The 18,133-nt window shown below is 39.7% G+C and overlaps 2 protein-coding genes across 2 annotated transcripts in view; both read right to left on the reverse strand.

The window, feature by feature from the left end:
* Positions 1–1,715, reverse strand: part of LOC117249899 (collagen alpha-1(XVIII) chain-like) — a 70,829-nt gene extending 69,114 nt beyond the window's left edge. The window contains exon 1 of the mRNA XM_033615722.2: positions 1,446–1,715. Within this exon, the coding sequence (XP_033471613.2) occupies positions 1,446–1,536 (91 nt within the window). The 5' untranslated portion in view covers positions 1,537–1,715. The remainder of the gene's footprint in view (positions 1–1,445) is intronic.
* A 5,969-nt stretch (positions 1,716–7,684) lies between these two features.
* LOC144461920 (uncharacterized) lies at positions 7,685–17,030 on the reverse strand. The gene is made up of 8 exons (XM_078165860.1): positions 16,832–17,030; positions 15,644–15,805; positions 14,266–14,391; positions 14,019–14,182; positions 13,546–13,633; positions 13,363–13,455; positions 11,970–11,996; positions 7,685–11,747 (listed from the first exon to the last, which is right to left on the reverse strand). The coding sequence occupies exons 1-8, from the start codon at positions 16,902–16,904 to the stop codon at positions 11,677–11,679; spliced, it is 804 nt and encodes a 267-aa protein (XP_078021986.1). The 5' UTR covers positions 16,905–17,030; the 3' UTR covers positions 7,685–11,676.
* Positions 17,031–18,133: the final 1,103 nt, after the last annotated feature.

Consider the following 18,133-nt stretch of genomic DNA (forward strand, 5'->3'; position numbering starts at 1 on the left):
GAAGAGACACCAAATGACCACAAAGAGATGCCAAATGACCGCGAAGAGACACCAAATGACCACAAAGAGACACCAAATGACCACAAAGAGATGCCAAATGACCACGAAGAGACACCAAATGACCACAAAGAGATGACAAATGACCACGAAGAGACACCAAATGACCACAAAGAGATGCCAAATGACCACAAAGAGACAAAACAGACATTTAATGATCACAAAGACGTTAATCGATAGTGAAGACATGCAGAAAGGTCAGAGAAAGATGTATAATGACCATAAAGAGACACAAAACAAGCACAGACACAAAATTACAACCTCAAAGACGCAAAAAACAACCACAAAGAGACGACAAATGACCACAAAGAGATGTACAATGATCACCAAGACGTAAAACAGCTACAAAGAGACACAAAATGTGTAAAAAGAGATGTGAAATGAACAGAAAGAGATGCAAAAAAAGAGACAAAGACACCTAACACCCACAAAGATGCAAAAATCAACCACAAAGAGATGCCAAATGACCACAAAAAACATTTATAATGAGCACAGCGGAAAACAAAATGATCTCAAAGAGTTGAAAAACATCCATAAAGAAAAGTAAAATGACCTCAGAGACCTAAAATGTCCACAAAGAGACTCCATAAAGCTATATATAATTATATAAAGAGACGTTAAATGATCACAAAAAGGGACGCCAACAACCACAAAGACCTGTGCTTCCTTTGTGTTTGTTTTCCGTCTATCTCAATCTGGCAGACGTGCTCTGATGTGGGGGCGTGGGGGGGGGGGGGCCTCTACATGTCTGTGCCCAGGGGCCCATTGTGTCATAGTCTCGTCCATGAACAAAGCAAACAAGCCTGGTGCTCAGCCATCAGACAGCTGCAGAAACAAGGGCAGCGAATAAAATAAAAGCCAAGTCATCGAATTAAAAAACAATCCACTGTGTGATGCCAGCGAAGAGGAGCAGGTCAGTGCATGATCTGCTGAGCACACAGGGAGCATCCCTCACTTTGGCAAACACAAGCTGCAGACAGTAAGGTACAGTAGAGGAGAGGAGATGCTCTGAGCTATTCATAACTCTCTGGAGACAAGTCCAGACAATCACATCAACCACAACCTCATTCCAGCCTGGAAACACAAGCTTTGAGATCATGTGTCTGCACACTCAGCTCATTAGTCGGAATAATGCAGCAGACATTCATATTCATGGCAGAATTTCAATTAAAAATACATTAAAAATGAGGCTTTGGGGGGGTTTCTGGTGTAAGCTAGGACACCAAATCTCATGTTGTTTTAACGCATTTTAAAGCTGCATTTTCTGCACTTTTAATGATCTTTTTTAGAGTTTTGCAGGAATATTTTCTTTAATACGCAGCGCCGAATTATTACAGCAAACATGCAAAGTGAGTACAGAATAAAATAACTCTGCAGCATCTTTTTACCTCTGCGCTGAGATTTGATGTGTGTGACCGCACACAGCAGCAGGATGCAGGTCAGCAGGCTCAGGATCGACCACCTGTCGCGTCGACGCATCCTGCAAGTTTTCTTATCTATGAAAAATTAAATTAAATCCTTCAGAGGCTCTGAGCTGAGGTCATCTCCAGTGGACACTTTCAACAGCGTGTGTGTGGGAAATAAATCACTGTGACGGACAGATTCACCGATCTCCCGTCTACCTGTGGAGCCTGAATGCACCTTGACGCACAGCGGTGCGCGGAATGAGTCTAGCGTCGAGCTGCGCGGGGAGCTTCATCCATTTCCTGCGTTTTTCAAAGTAAAAGCTTCACTGATGAGCATTTTCTGCAGCAATAAAGTAACAAATGACTGCTGAAATTGTTTTTAATTTTTTATTGTATAATTTAAAGTTTATTGCTGTTTATTAACATGAATATACAAAAACAAAAAAAGACCAAAAATAATCAGTATGGATTAAAAACTACAAACAAAATCTAATTAATAATGCTTATGGATGTTTGTATAAAATAAACAATCAGTTAATATGATAAGAAAATTATTGTTTTTATTGTTTCTTTATCATAATTTTTTTTGTTTGTTTTTAAGTTTTTTTAAAATGAATATACAAATAAATAAATAAATAAATTTTTTTTTTTAAAAAAAAACTGTGGGGAACTTCATGTATTTCCGGAGTTTTTCAAAGTAAAAGCTCCACTGATGAAAATGAACAGCATCAAGGTTGACGTGGTGATATTGGCTTCTAAAATAGTCAATATGGATAAAAAAAAACTAGAAACAAAATCTGATTTAAAATGTTTGTACTAAAATAAACTATGCGGAGTTCAGTTAACCCGATAAAGAAAAAAACTAAAGACTAAAAAAGACAAAAAAATATAAGTTTTTTACGATATAATTATGATAAAAGTTTTATTGAAACAAATATAAATAAAATAAAATGAAATAAAATAAAACAATAATAATCAATAATTAAATTAAATTAAATTAAAGCAGTTATCTGGTTATACCAACATTTACAAATGTACTGAACCAAATCATCAAATAACTGTCAAGGTTAGGTCACTACATTCACATATATACCCACTAAAGCTGTCCCATTGTTCTTTTACCATATCATTTTTCCAGTTTAATCTTCCCAACATGCAACTATGCCCATCATTTGTCCCCTCCACATTTTAAGTGTTGGAGTTTGAGGCTTTTTCCAACCTCTTAAAATCAACAGGAAACAGGTTATTAATTCAGTTGTTCATACTTTCTGAACTACGGCACCGTTTCAAATGTTTATTCAAACTCCTGCAAAAATAGTTTAGTTAATTCTATTGATTACTTACCTTTATTGGTACAGACTTTAGTAAAGCAGCAGTAATATCACATTGCATTTATTATAACAGCCTTTTTACCCCATATTTAATAGAATTAAATCATAGGATGATGATCACAGTGACAGATAAAATGCTTTTATTCCAGCAGGACTTCTTTACTTGTTGCGCGCTAACTTCACATATCTGCCATCAATCAGTTTACAGTGCAGCCCAGAGGCTTCACCACTCAACTGACTTTATGAAGTTTCACTGAACTTTCCCCGAGGCTCCAGAAAGCTGTTAAACTCACTGTGTCCAATCAGTGAGGAGCAGAGCTGACACAAACAGAAAATGTGAGTGTGCTCATGAGCTGGAAAATAGTGCTTCAGTATAAAATTATACTGCTATATAAAACCTGTTTACACTGTGAGTGGCAGCTGAACATGACTGATACACAGTATATGTAAACTGTTTGATTTAAAGGTCCAGTGTGTCAGATGTAGGGGTACATATTGGCAGAGATGGAATATAATACTCATAATTATGTTTTCTTTGGCGTATAATCACCTGAAAATAAGAATCATTGTGTTTTTGTTACCTTTGAAAGAGTCATTTGCTCATTATGCTAACACCGAAGTCCGAGCTCAGACAGACGGGGTCCCCCGGGAGGAGCTTGAAAATATTGCTGGCCCTGGATAAGATGGATGGCTAACACCATGCCCTAACTGGATGTGACGTGAGCAAGTGTCAGCAACTATATCAGTTTGATTGCATCGTTTTTAACTACCTGCGAGTGATGCAACGCAGCACGATGTGGTGCGCTGTTTTGAGCTGAACTTTTGTTGGATGCCCCGTTTCTATTTTTATTCTGTTGTTGGCATCAGAAGTGCTCACACGTATGGTGTAAGTTCTCGAGTTCTCAATGGACCTGAAAATTACAACCTGACCCTGCAGGTTTTTAAGCCCAGACCCGACGCAGCCGACACACCAGCTTTGTCTGTCCGAAAAAAAAAAAAAAGCCTGAGGTCCAACCCGGCCCAAGTCATTTGCATATTTTTTCGGCCCGAACCCGGACCGTCGGGTTTGTCGTCTGGGATGATAGGGCCATGTAGGCAGTGCTTGCTAACCGCTCGTATCCCCCCTTAATATGCAAAATATTAGATTGACCCAGTCTGATGTTCCACTCTGTGCCACTGCCACCTGTGGCTGCGAGGGCAGGCTGCTGCGGTCAACCGCGACTGCGTTTTATGGGGTAAAAAAACATTCCGACCACCGGCCGGTGCGGCCTGGAACAGACTGGCCGTTCGGGAATACTCCCGAACCTCCCTATGGGTTCCTTTCACATCATATCTGGACAGAGAAAGTCCATGACCAAACGTCAACCTGAGAGGTCGGAGTGAGAATGTGTGGTTCATTTCTGTGGAAGTTGCTCAGTGGCTCATGAAGTCAAACAAAATTGACTTCCTGGGTGTAAAATTACTTGGATCTTCTGCATCAGTTTCAGCCAGTTGCATTCTGCAAACTCACCACTAGATGTCACTAAATCCCAGACACGAGACCTTTAAAAGAAAACACAAAGGAAGATTCAGCCGTCTCTTTAAAGAAATCAATTTCATTACTGCAGAAATGCAGAAACTGATGTTTACCAAAGGTGGATTGTGGAAACCAGATATAAAAAGTAAGAGTTTCTCTTACATGTAAAGACTGAAAGCAGTTAAAAAAGGTTTTCCTTGTTTCAAAAGCTATAAAAAGGGGCTAAGTAGTAGAGGCAAGGGATGGATTGAGCCCAAATCAAGTGGCAAGTCTACACAGTTTTGTCAACTCGAGTCTAAAGTCATCACATTTGTGACTGGTGTCTGATAAGTCCAAGTATTATGACTCAAACTGAAGCAGAGCCGGTGTGAGTTTTCCATGTGTTTGATTCTCTGTTCAGACATGTTGCTCTGCAGTGTGGCACCTGTCTGTGGTCCGCACTGAAAACAGCATTCCTTAAAGAGAGAAAGGCTTCACATGATGAAAGATGCTCCATAACTGCACCCCCTCCACCTCCACCACATATCCACACAAATCCACCTTTTGTTTTATAGAAAGCTGCATATTTCTGCAGGAAATCAACTAAAAGTTTGAGATTTTCCCACAAAAAAGCCAAGAAGCTCCTCTTTGTTTTTCCTCGCTCAGTAGGCAGAAGGAAAGTGTAATAGGGTTTGTCAGAACATGTCCTCCCCAACACCTGAACCATACCACTGACTAGAAAAATCCCTCTGACACATCTCTCCCTGTGGTATCCCCAGCTCCTGGTTTCAGCCTTAATCCTGTGTGCACACGTGAAGCTAAGTCGCCACCGGCTGTCCTCCCGGGGCATGTGTCCTCACACTCACACACTTCAAATTTAAATTCCATCCATCTTCCCCTCTTTGCTCTCAGCTGTCAGCGCTCAGGAAGAGTCGTCCTGAAGGTAGCACTTATGTTGTAAATGAGGGCAACACTCACATAACGCCTGTCATTTTGTCTGTCTGAGCGCAGACAATATGAGAGTTGTGTCCTCCCACCCAATAGAATATCGAAATCTGTGTCTCTTTGTCAGGTGAAGTCAACTATTCCACTTGGATGGCAGGAAGGTGAGCTTCCAGAAGGTCACAAATATCCTGATCCATCATGTTTAAGCTGTGAGACACAGTCTGCTCCCTGTAAATCAGATCAGGTATGATCCTTTTTTCTCTTGATCATCAAACTGAGGATCTATTTTTGGTCTTAAAGCTGGGGTAGGCAGTTTTATTTTGGCATAATTGGGCAATAATCCCATAATAAATTTAGAGCATATTGTAATTCAAGTGGACCACGAATGGAAAACTTTATTTCCATTTGCAGTATTATATTTGGCGGTATGGCTCTGTTCTGGGGCCCCTTTGCCTTTCCTCGGGCCTACACAGGAAGCCTCTTCCATGAGCCTATGTGGAAAGCACAGGCGGCAAGAGCACACCTCTCTGCCCTTCCACGTGCAAACAAGGAAAGCCTGAGACATGAGCCCCTTTTACACTGCCAGATTTTCTGCGAATGTTGGGCCGTTTTGCCGGCCAGCTGTGAGCGTTTAGACACACAGAAGTGGAATGGCGAGTTGATCCGAGGTGCCCAATTTTCCGCCTCGTAGGGTAGACATATTGACTGAACCCTTTTAGTTTAAAAAGACAGAGGTAGCCGTCCGCAACAGGAGGGGCTGTTGATGACTTGTGGGAGGAGCTGTTGATGACGCACACAAGTCTTCAACAGCCCCTCCTGTTGCAGACGGCTACCTCTGTCTTTTTAAACTGAAAGGGTTCCGCCAACTTGTGGGAGGAGCTGTTGAAGACGCCACACGTGCGAGCCACTGGCGGTGGATAAACAGGAAACAGCTGATAGCAGGAATTAGCGAGCAGCTAGTAGCAAGAGGGAAACGCAAACCTGACAGACACTGTAAAGATGAGCAACTGGGGAGACAAGGAATTGCGCGCCCTCCTTGTCCTCGCAAACGAAGAGGCCATTAACCGTCAGATGACGGGGACGGTGAAGGACGGGCCGACTTACAAGAGAATCGCCGCCTGACTAGCGGTGGCTTCCCTCCCACGTCACTGTTTATGTCACATGCTGAGCTACACATTTTGTTACTTGCTCACGCCCCCCATTGCCCCGAAAAAGGCACATTCTGTATAAACAAAAGTAGGTAGGCGGCATTTTGCTGCACTCCCTGATTTTGTTTTTATACTGCCAATGCTGAAAAAAGACTGATTGGGCTTTCCTGCAAATTTGCACAATTCCTATCTAAAAAGGGCTATAGACAGTACACCTCTCTGCCCTTCCATGCGCCTCCATGGAAAGCCCAAGGCAGGTTTCAGGGTATTAAAGGAGAGTGTCGTGGGCTTTACCTTTACAGTCATGAAAAGGGTTAAATCAGCTCTCACTTAAGGCAGGAACAGGCATTCACCTCTTTAAGAAAGACATCAAACCCAGGGAGTGTGCTGACCGTCAAGTGAAAATCTGGCCTACAACGTTGAAACATCAATTAATTTTACAAGTCACATGCAGGACACCAGGGCATACAAACCAAAGACAAAGAAAACAGCTTGAAAGTCCACGCCAACATAACTCACCACAGATAAGAGGAGCACTGTCTTTGCAGCCTGAAGATACACTTGGTGCCCATTCACACGTAATCAGGCTCACTTAAGGTGGACTGACCTTTAAGGTGGCCCAGCCAACCCTACTACACTGCTAGATGGGGCACCACTGCGACTTAAAGTTCACGGTTATGTAGCTAACGTTAGCTAGAACCTTGACTTACAGTGTGTCCTCTAGCTGGCACTGGACTATTGGACTTTGGTCACCTGACGTCACAACCTGAAGTCATCCAAATATTGATGTCTAAAGATGTTGGTGGCCAGCTGTTACAGACCACCTCGCCGGGGGAGAGTGGGCAGCAGCTCTGGAGACGAACCCCCAGTCAGTGGCCGCAAGCAGCTCCGACTTTCTGACTCTGTTGCTGCCATTACACAGGTTAGACCTGGTGCTGCCGCTGCGACTGCTGACTTGGAGTTGCCGCAGCCCCCAACCAAAGATCCATCCCGTGCCCTGCCACCGGCGAAGCAATCCACAGCAGGGGGGAGTAAGGCGGAGCTAATTCTTGTCTCATTTGTGGTGTGATGAACTGCATACCCCAGCTTTAAACACCAGTTTCCAGTTCACCTGACCTGCATGTGTGTGGAGACAAGACACACTTCCATCCATAGAGCCATGCCGCCAGCTTGGCACAAAACTATGTGAGCACGCTGTCACTCTGAAAGACGCAGCCTCAGGATAAAGCGATGGTGAGGAACTTATCTTAGAGCTTTAACTGTGCATATTCCAAAATCAGAAATAAATCAAATGAATCTCTCTTGTTTTTTAAGATTTATTCAGTTGTATCAATAAAAATGCATGTAGAGTTGAGAACAGGCTGACCAGCTGCTTCACTGAACACACAATGTAACAGGTGATATCACATGAATGTCGCAGTGTAAACAGACACTGCTGTAAGACAGAAAAGGCCTCTTCCATTATATGAAAGTGTACTGAGTGACGCTGTGACAATAGCGCACAGAGCTCTTGTGCTGTAGGTGTGGTGTCACTTTTGTCACGCTATAAACTCAGCTGGGACATGTGAACAGCCTCTAAATCTGAAACCACAGTGTTGTTTCAATGTGCAGCAACAAAGTGACATGTCTTAACGCAACATGGCTATATTTCAAATATATTTATGAGCTGATACTATTCACACTGGGAAAGTGTGAAGAAATGAAATGCACTCAAACAACCCGTGTTTAAAACAATGTTGTGCGCATATAGTGTTAAAGGAAAAGGCGCATCATGTCATAATAGAAACAACAAATAACGATTACAGTAACACAAAAATAAAACAAAGCAAAATAAACTTAACACATTAAATAAAAACAGATTTCACAAATAGATGAAAAGACTTAGGATGGATGACAAGACAGCAGCCCAGGAGTGAAGCAGGTTAATAAAGGTTTCTTTACACATCATACTATAAAGTCAGTGTGTCATCCATCTTTACACACTGTCCCTGAAGTAAACTCACGTTTAGACACAGCTGGTGAGCTAATAAAGCCTGTGATGCCCTCTGGTGGACAGATAAGGAATGAAACAGCATGGAGCATGATCTAAAAGTGCCATTCACAAGGAATTTTAATCCATAAAATAGCTGCTTCCATTGTGCAAAACTTCCTGCTATTATTTTATTTTTATATCGTCTTATTTGTATTTTTGTCATGTTTTAATCTTGTTTTATTTTTATTCATCACTTTTCCTTTTTGAGCTGCTGAAATAAGTGAATTTGCCCAGTGCCGGATAAAGTTGATCTTATCTTAGCTTCACAAAGCAAAACTGAAACAACAGGGACAACAGAGTAAAATAAAATAAAAGAAAATAAAAGAAAATTATAAAATAAAAGAAAATTATACAAATAAAATAAAATAATCAAATAAAATTATAAACTAAACTAAAATAACAAAAATTCAATCAAAGAAATTAAAAGAAAATTATAAAAGAAAAGAAAATTATACAGTCAAATAAAATAAAATAATCAAATAAAATTATAAACTAAACTAAAATAACAAAAAATCAATAAAGAATAAAGAAAGAAAATTATAAAATAAAATAATTAAATAAAATAAAATTATAAACTAAACTAAACTAAAATACCCCCATATTCTATTCCTGTTCAATTCTGCAGCAACATTGGACAGAAATAAGGGAAGTGATAGACAGCATTTCTCAGTGCACGCTAACTTTGGGGCCCCAGCAATTATTACTTGGCCGAACACCACTGCTAGTATCTTTTTGGAATATAACACTTGAAGTGAAAGAGATAATGAAAAACTGGCTGAAACCAGAGGCGTCAAAACTAAGCAAATGGAAGGACACGATTAACGAGATCTATAAAATGGAGATGACAAACCAAACATTAGGAATATAGCTAAACTATTTGGTGCAAGATGGAGGAGAGTACAGTAATTAATTTACTTTCCTCTACTTTATTATTTATTGCAGTAATCCTATGTATGCATGTATTATTATTTATATTACTGTTATATTTACTTTATTATTATTTTTATTGTTTGTTTTAGTTGTTTTTGTCATTTGAGATGTTGGGATCGTGGGGTGGGAGGGACGCACAGTAGCTACTTTTGTTTTTCTTCTGTTTCTATGAGACACAGCCCCTCTACTGTAAAAGACTATAAATAAAGAGTATAAATAAACACAAAAATAAATAACCATAAAAAAAGTTGCAAGAGGAAAAGTGACAACAATAAAATGGTAAAAATCAATGAATAAAATTCAAATAAACAACAGGGACGTTTTTCAAACCTTAATCCTCCACTCAATCCTCAGCTTTGACCTGTAACCCAGCCCTCTGGTCGCCTTTTTGGCACCAGCGGAGAGGATGATGTATACCTGAGTACAATGTCTTTTGCCTGTCTGCTGGCCAGACAGGCAGTTCTAATCGGATAGAGAGATGCTGCCCCGCCCTCCCATGCCCAGTGGCTGAGGGACATTATACCCTACGTTAATCTTGAAAAGATGCGCTACTCAATTTGTAACTTAGATAAAAAAACTCCAGGGGCGTTGGTGGCTTAGTGGTAGCGCAGGCGCCCCATGTACAAGGCTGTTGCTGCAACGGCCTGGGTTCGAGTCCAGCCTGTGGCCTTTTGCTGCATGTCTCTCCCTCTCTCTCTCCCCCTTTCACACTTAACTGTCCTGTCCATTAAAGGCAAAAAATGCCCAAAAAAGTATCTTTAAAAAAAAAATTCCAAAAGGTTTGGGCCCCTTTCTGAAATACTTGCAGAGCTGTCTTGTTAGGGTCCAGGACACTATTGTAATCCGAGGTATTCTTCTTCCGAGGAAATCATACTTCCCATGGGTGAAAACTCACCAAACTTTGCACAAAGGTCCAGTCTCATGCCAGATATCCTCATCTGTAAACTCAAGCCAATAGTCCTGATGGTGGCGCTACAGCAAGCGTCTAAAGTTCAAAACTTTGAAAATTCATAACAAATCAACCATACGTGCTACAACTTCACAACTTTCATCAAACTGTAGCCCCAATACTGAAGAAACTTTTGTACATTTAAACCTATTAAAAATGATGAAGTTGCTACAGAGCATCTTCAGACTGTCCTACAAAAACTACGTTTCTCAGATTTTTGATTTATCAAAAATTGAGTCTACAGTGCATCAAAATGTTTGACTGTAAACAGTACTGTAAACATATACATGCAAATTCTTACTAAATAAATCTTCAATGTTCATGAAAACAAATGACAAAATTCTAGAGTCATGGTAGATGATGTGTGGCAAATTTCAGAATTTTATCTCAAAAACTGATTTTTTTTTTTTACAACATTTTGAATTTTGCTCTAATGTGAACAATTGGAGTCAATGTAAAAATGGCAATTTTAAACATCAGTTTTTCACGTATGAAGCAAATCAATCATTGTTACAAACAAATTACCAACATCTCCATGCTGTCTAGATGCAATATGTGTATTTTCAGATTTTTGTTTCGATAACTAAATTTTTTACAGTGGTTTCAAATCTGCCTTTCCATGCATGGACGGCTGCTAAACCTGCACGTCTGGCTTAGTCAGTTTGTGAAGCTACACATGAATTGTCACTGACTAATTAGCTCAGTGAGATAGAAATTGATCCTTAGTCTCAGAGGTTGTGAGTTCAAGCCTCAGCTGATGCAAAAGGCAGATTGTGTTGCTAAATTCCTAAATGTCTTCCAATTCTTCTGCTTGTTGCTCAGAATTGCCTAAAAATGCCTGAACTTGACCCATCGCTGCGCAGCAGCTATAGTTCTTGTTGCTTTCTGTCAGTGTGTACGGTGTGTACAGGAGATGGGGGGCCGTCCTATTGACGATATCCCAGCTGTTAGTAGGGGTTAGGGCAATGGGGAGGATTGTGATTGTATTTCATGCTTTGTTCTTCGTCATATATACGCTTTAAGCTTGATATGATATTGACCCTTGTGACAAATGTCATCACACACCTTCAACGCATGCACATATGTTTTGGTCATGTACATCACTGAATAACTACTGAACTGCGACTCTCAACTGGGACACTAATGCCATTACAGCCCTGTTTGGAGCAGATCTTGTGTGTAAATATGTTAAAATTAAATAGAAAATATTCTTGATACAAATAAAAAAAAAAGTACAACCAAAACTTGTCGCCTTGCAGTAGATTAGGAGTACAGTCCCGGACCCAGGTGTCTGCATGTAGCGCTACGTTTAGCAGCTTTAGCATTTACATGCAGAGATGAAACCCCCTCAGCCTGTCTGAAATCTTAAACACAAAGAGTACTTCATGTCTGTGAGCCATGTGCTGCCTCTTCATCCACTGCTGCCTGGCCTTTCCGCATCATTGCTGAGGTCTCTGTTAAATGATAAAACAATCGTCACTTCCGAAATGCACCTGTCCGATGATGCAAGACAAATTAGTGAGTCATACGCAGCTCTTGTATCGTGACGCTCAAGTCACAGGTTTGACGTGTGTTGGATTAACCAAGCATGTCAGAATCAGCACAGAAGGAAATGACCTCATGGAGTGACACAAGATATAAAAGTGAGCATTATAATGAAATGTTTGCAGTCTTACCTTGAGGCGCTCCTTTAGCTTCTCGAACTGTATTGAACATAAACAAAAGCATGATGTAACTTGTTAAATTTCATCATTCATCATCATGTGCTGTTGTGTAATTCTGGTTTATCCGATGGTGCGTCAAGTGTCGCTATTGCACAACAGAAGTTATTGTGAGATCAAACAAACAACGGGAGGAATGTGCAGTTTCACCATCGAGGCAGGTGACGGGAGGCTGAGTCTGTGGGATTTTAAACTTGTGCAACATTTGTCGGATTTGCTTTTGTCTGGTGGAAATGTTTGATGTAAAATCTTTGAAAGAACTCAGTCACTGAGCTGTGAGCTTCAAATTTTTTAGCCTACATGTGTAGACATTTCGGCACATTTGCATCATTAAAAACATGCTGAATAAGCCATTAGCAGCTCCTGTTTGCAGCGTACCCATCGGCGTACAGACAACTACCACTCAATTACTTTGATACTGAGAAAACTTTAAAAACGTGACAGTTGTCAGGCAGGTTCTGTCTGTTACGTGTTGCCTCACACTGTTCCCACAGTCTCTGCAGTGCAGCTGAAGGCTTGCCTGGTCTTGCTCTTCTAAACATTGAACTTTCACTCCTCTGACTCGAGCTTCTTTACGCAAGACTCAAACAGTGGAATGCAAAAATTCATCACTTATCACTTTGATTATTTATATTTTTATCATTTTATTGCTCTATAATTCTTTATGGGGAGAACCACAAGCTAATTTGGGAGCTACAGACTGCTGTTCCTATGCTTCACAGGATATTTGCACAAAGACAAACTCTCGCATGTCACACTGCATGGTCCCGTTTTGACTTTTTGCATCTTTGCTGGCTCCTATTAAAGGGTATGTTTCGTAGTTTTCAACCTGGACCGTTTTCTCCCATGTTTTTGTGTCTAACGCCCAGTTCTAACCAAAGTCAAGTCAAAATGACGCAGACGGCGTGTTCGCTTGCTGCGGCAGGTGCTTCGCCCATGCTGAACCCTTTGTTTCCGTCCTCACGGTGTGCCGGTGTCAGACGGTGATGCACTGCTGCTGCTCGCTGTATGTACTTTTAGAAGTTGCGGAATGGCACATTGCAAGTAGCTGCCTGTTTCAACTCGTCTCGTCGCAAATCTTTGGTCTTAACTGGGCTTAAGTGACTAATGGGAGCAACAACTTCAGAAATTTTAAGTGTCTGACACCGTTATGGAAAGGATCCCTACAGAGATAAACCTTTTAGTTAAAGAGTAAGATCCTTTTTGTTTAACTAGAAACAGACCAGAAATCGCCATCGCCAAACCCACCAGACTCCATTTAAAAAAACAGTAATTTTAGCACGTATAGCGGCAGCATACATCACACCTAAAGATGTGAATAGAACATATATGACGTGCGGCTTCTTACCTTTTCTGCATATGTATACAACCAAGAGTGCAACCAAAAGCAGAATCACCACTATCGACATGATGAAGATGGCTAAGATCAAACCTGATCGATCTACAACAAAAGGAATGAATGAATAAATAAAACAGCGAATGGTATGTGCAAAGTACACCACATCCCCATGTAGAAATTGTGACAACTCACCAATAAAGAAGGGGTTACGGACATATTCACTGAGTTTGAAGCTGACTGGGTTCTCCAATATACAGCGGAAAGTTGGCTCCGTTTCCTCCTGGAAATTGAGTGACAGCTGATTAGCTAAAAGCCCAAACATGTATATTCTTTTTAACGAGCTCACTCTCAAGAAAACTTTACAGTGTTCTACATATAAATGCGTACATTATGAATCGTGTGGAGTGAATTATGGGGTATTTCCACCACAGAAACCTTCCTGGGAGACCAAGAAGCTTTTCTGGATATCAGCACAGGCACAGTGGTACTTTTAGCTAAATGCTAACATTAGTGACAAGTGTATAGCTTTTTCCATTTGCTAATGAGCAAGGGACAGTGGGCGGTGTGTCATCTGACAATAGTGTTGCTGCTCCATGTAAATATCCATAATGTACTTTAATCAACCCATTAAGTCCTGGACAAACCAAAACATATCCTGTTTATACCTCTGTGACTTTGCGCGTCTTGGATGAAGGCAGCCAAACCATGTCACTTGCGGACCATCCATAGGTGAATGGCTCAGCCTCTGTGGCGTTGCCTTCACAGGTGAACACACAGTAGGTCATCTCAGTGTCACACCATGTGGAGACGGTGGGTTTAGGGACAGGAGCTGACAGAAAAAGACATTTGAATTCAGGAGAAAACCATAAACCCCTCAGTCAGCCAGACTTCATTCAGATTTCATCCGCTTACAGATGACGTGGAGAAGAGTCGCTTTGGTGACTTGGCCGTTGATCTCTGGTGTGAAGTTGCCGCTGTCGTTTCGAGTCAGTCCGGTGATCGTGAGCGCTCCAGTTGAACTATTCAGCATGCTGCGACCTATAAATACACACAGACGTGGTTAGAATGAGTTAAAACCCCTTAATATATCACAATCCATTATCTTTTTTATTTATCCAGCCCAAATGTGGAGTGAAACGATCATGTGCATATACAGGAATTTTTAAGGGGTAAGAATAACTTCCCTTAATCTGCAATATTCCTTAAATTGCCCTTTATTTTAAAGGTTAAGGTTAATATTAAGGAACTGGACAATCAGGATAAATATGTCAAGACACCTGAATAGTGAAAAAGAATCCCTTAAAATATAAACAATTTGCACCTTAAAATTGTCAGACCCCTAACATAAACTTAACACCTTAATAATACCCTTAATTCTACAGGTTTTGCCTATTAAAACACTTAAATCCATGCTGAAAACCCATTAAAACCCTTTAATATATTGCCATTATTTTGAGAGGTCAACCTCAGGTTTGTGCTAAGTTACTCGCATACAGAGCCCTTAAAATGGTATTAATTTGTATCTGAGAAATTTGCTGACCCCTTAACAAAATTCCAACCATAACAACACCTTAAACTGATTGATTGACCAAAATCCATTAAAGCAATCACTTAAGTTACAGTGTATCTTAAAATGTAGGCTACTTTATTTGTCAATACTTATACCCCTAAAATACCCCCGATAATAATCCCTTTAATAAACAGTCAGTTAACTGATCCATTAATATAAACTTAAATCCTAATAACTCTATTAACATACTAGAAAAACAATTAAAAAACACCTTAAATTAATACTAATGAATGTGTCAGCTGTTTGGGGTAACTTGTAAGTTGAGGTGAAAGTGTCACTGTAATTTATGCCTTAAAAGTTTAAGAGCTTTATCTCTTGATTCTCAGTGTTTTACACACTACACCCATAAACACTTAAATTCATGCAAAAACCCTTAATATATTACAATCTATTAATTTATCCATTAATGTAGCACACACCAATGGTTGTAAAATACAAATACCTTAAACTGTAACTATTTTGAATCCATATCACGGTCAGAAAAAAGAATCTCAACCTTAACATCACCTTAAAGTGATAATTTACTGTTATTTAATCCCTTAAAATGTCCGTAACTTGTTAATGACAGGCTTTTGGAAGTAAGGGTGTATATTTTTAAAGGGATTAACTGAGGTGTCTGGTGTGTTTTCAGAGGTAAATTATTTTGTTCCATAATGAGGGCTTCAAATCAAATCCTGGCTACCTTGCTGTTGAATGCTAAGTGAAAGTGTGTGTCTGTACCTTCGAAGAGGTGGTAAGTGAAATTGCGGTCTCCGTACCACTCCACAGCGATGTTAGGTCCATGTTTCCACGTGATGTTGGTGATGGGATCACTGAGCTTTACCGCAGAGGGCGAGGGTGTGAGGACGACTTTGTCACCAACTGCCTTGTAGATGGGGGCAACTGCAGACATAAAAACAAGACAACGTAATATTTAGCATTTAGTTCTTTAAATGGTCTAAATATAGTAGTTAGTTATGTTACAGATCAAGGTTGTACATATAGTACAGGACAAGTAATAATAACTTAATGATATACTGTGATATTTAGGCTGACAGTATAACAAAAACAGTGGCAATTTTGATACCAAAAATAGGCTACACTGACAACACTAATACCTTTACTTAAGGGAATGTTCTTTACTTATCAGAGGAGAGGGGTGGCTGAGATGTGACTATGTTTTTTGTCATTTTTATTTATTTATTTTGACCCTCCCTGCAGCTACAAATATGGCGGACTGGCAGAAAATGCATGACCCTTCCTCAACCATAAATTAGTTAATAGATTTTTAAAACTTCCCCTTTGATGTTTAAAAGTTAAAAGTTGAAGACGAAATCTTGGAGTTACAAAGAGCCTCTGTTATTCACTTTCATTGCGCATGCTGTAAATGAGACACATATTTTAAGCACTTCTCTTTGACAGAAGCATTTGTCCCACATAATGTGTTCAAGGACCGTCAGATTTTAATTTTTTTTTTTTTAAAAAAATCAATTGATTATTTCTGTTTGTACAGATTCTGGCTATGATAAATGGTGTAATTTGGGCAATTAAAAATTTCTTTAAATTAAAAAAATAAAAATAGATTTATTATTTGACACCCCTTTCCCCTCATAAATAACAAACAGTCCCTAAGTAAAATTTTCAATGCAGAACTTTTACTTGTAATGGAGTATTTTTACAGTGTGGTACTACAACTTTTACTTAAGTAACTTAATGGACTACTTCTTCTATAACTGGTAACTATGTTGGAGGGAAAAGTTTATTGGAGTATTCAATAGAAATACTCAGGTAAGGAAATTTATTCTACTGTATTTCTACAGGACAAATGTGCAGTAAAATCTTGATCTTATACATATAGCGCTTATCTATTCTTTTAAACTGATATATAGAACTATACACACAGTGAAATGAATATAATCTCAAACTTACCGTATTTGGCCGTCACTGCTGTCCATGACAGAAATATAAACAGAGTCACCGACTTCAACATTTTCTTCTCCATAAATTAAAACGACACAAACCACGTGATTCTGCTGTGAATACTTAGAAATGTTGCAAGTGGTAAGAAACCATTAAGTCGTCAGCTGAGGTTAAGGAGTGAGTGCGAGTGAGGAGTGAAGCTCTGAATGCAAGCAGAGGAGGAAGTGCGCTTCTTATCGGCATTCATCCATTCACACCCTCAATGACTCCTATTGGATGAAAAAGAAAGCTTCCCTTTCTTTGAGTAAGAAACATTACGACATTACGGAGTTTTCTTTAAGCTTATAAAGACCAAACTTGCCGTTAAGGACTGAAGAAAAAGTAAATGAATACAACTAAAGTAACTAAATAAAATTAAATTAAAAACTGTGATGTTTGCGTGGTTGCCTAGCGACAGGTTCCGGAGCCAGGACATAGCTAGTCTGTGTGCTAAGCTAAGTTTGCCGGCCGCTAGCTAGCTAGCTTTAAAAGTTGAAAGGAATATGCTTTGGTAAGATAACAAGGACAATCTTGTTTTAGCTTTCTGAAATAAGGAATTAACGGAACAGGAAGTTAAGGACTCTGTTAAGGAATTCACGGTTGCCTAGCAACGGGTCCTAGAAGCAGTTTACTTAGCTTGCTCCAGTCTGTGTGCTAAGCTAACTTGGCCGGCTGCTAGCTTCATCTTTAGCTAGCTTTTAACAGAATTGTCCCTTTCCTTAACTTAAAGTTCAGAAGTTGAAAAGGATATACTTTAAGAAAGATAAAAATAAAAAAAGGATATACTAAAAAATAGGCTGTGTCCGAAATCTCTAACAACTCACTACATAGCTCACTAACTATATAGTGAGGTCGCCATTTTGTAGTGCTGCCCGAATGTACAGTAGGAAGTATACACTATATAGTGGACTCAAAGTATCACACAACGCATCATTAAATGTAGTGTCCAACGGATGGTCACTCACCAAGTAATATATCCCATCATGCATTGCGATATACGGCCGAGAGAAGAGACAGCAGCAGGATTGCAAACTTCCTGCAGTGCCCGGAAGTGTTTTTTCACTATTAGTATCACTATAAATGAATAAAAGTAACTACATAAAAATTAATAAAAGTAACTAAATAAACTAAAAGAAACCCTAAAAAAACCCAAACTGTTTCCCCCAGTTTCCATGGTTTCCAGTCTAGTTGCTATGCTAAGTTAGCTGCTAGCTTCATTTTTACATCGCATTTTAAAAGCTGAAAATAATATACTCTTAGAAGGACATTATT

Source organism: Epinephelus lanceolatus, chromosome 24 (genome assembly GCF_041903045.1).
Source record: "Epinephelus lanceolatus isolate andai-2023 chromosome 24, ASM4190304v1, whole genome shotgun sequence".
NCBI classification, from domain to species: domain Eukaryota; kingdom Metazoa; phylum Chordata; class Actinopteri; order Perciformes; family Serranidae; genus Epinephelus; species Epinephelus lanceolatus.

Excerpts from the sequence above, each read along its gene's own strand:
- LOC144461920 (XM_078165860.1), bottom strand. The coding sequence starts at position 16,904 with ATGGAGAAGAAAATGTTGAAGTCGGTGACTCTGTTTATATTTCTGTCA. Across the intron at positions 14,392-15,643 it reads CACTTACCACCTCTTCGAAG|GTCGCAGCATGCTGAATAGT; the intron begins GTACAGACACAC and ends GTGTATTTATAG. Across the intron at positions 11,997-13,362 it reads TGTATACATATGCAGAAAAG|TTCGAGAAGCTAAAGGAGCG; the intron begins GTAAGAAGCCGC and ends TGTTCAATACAG.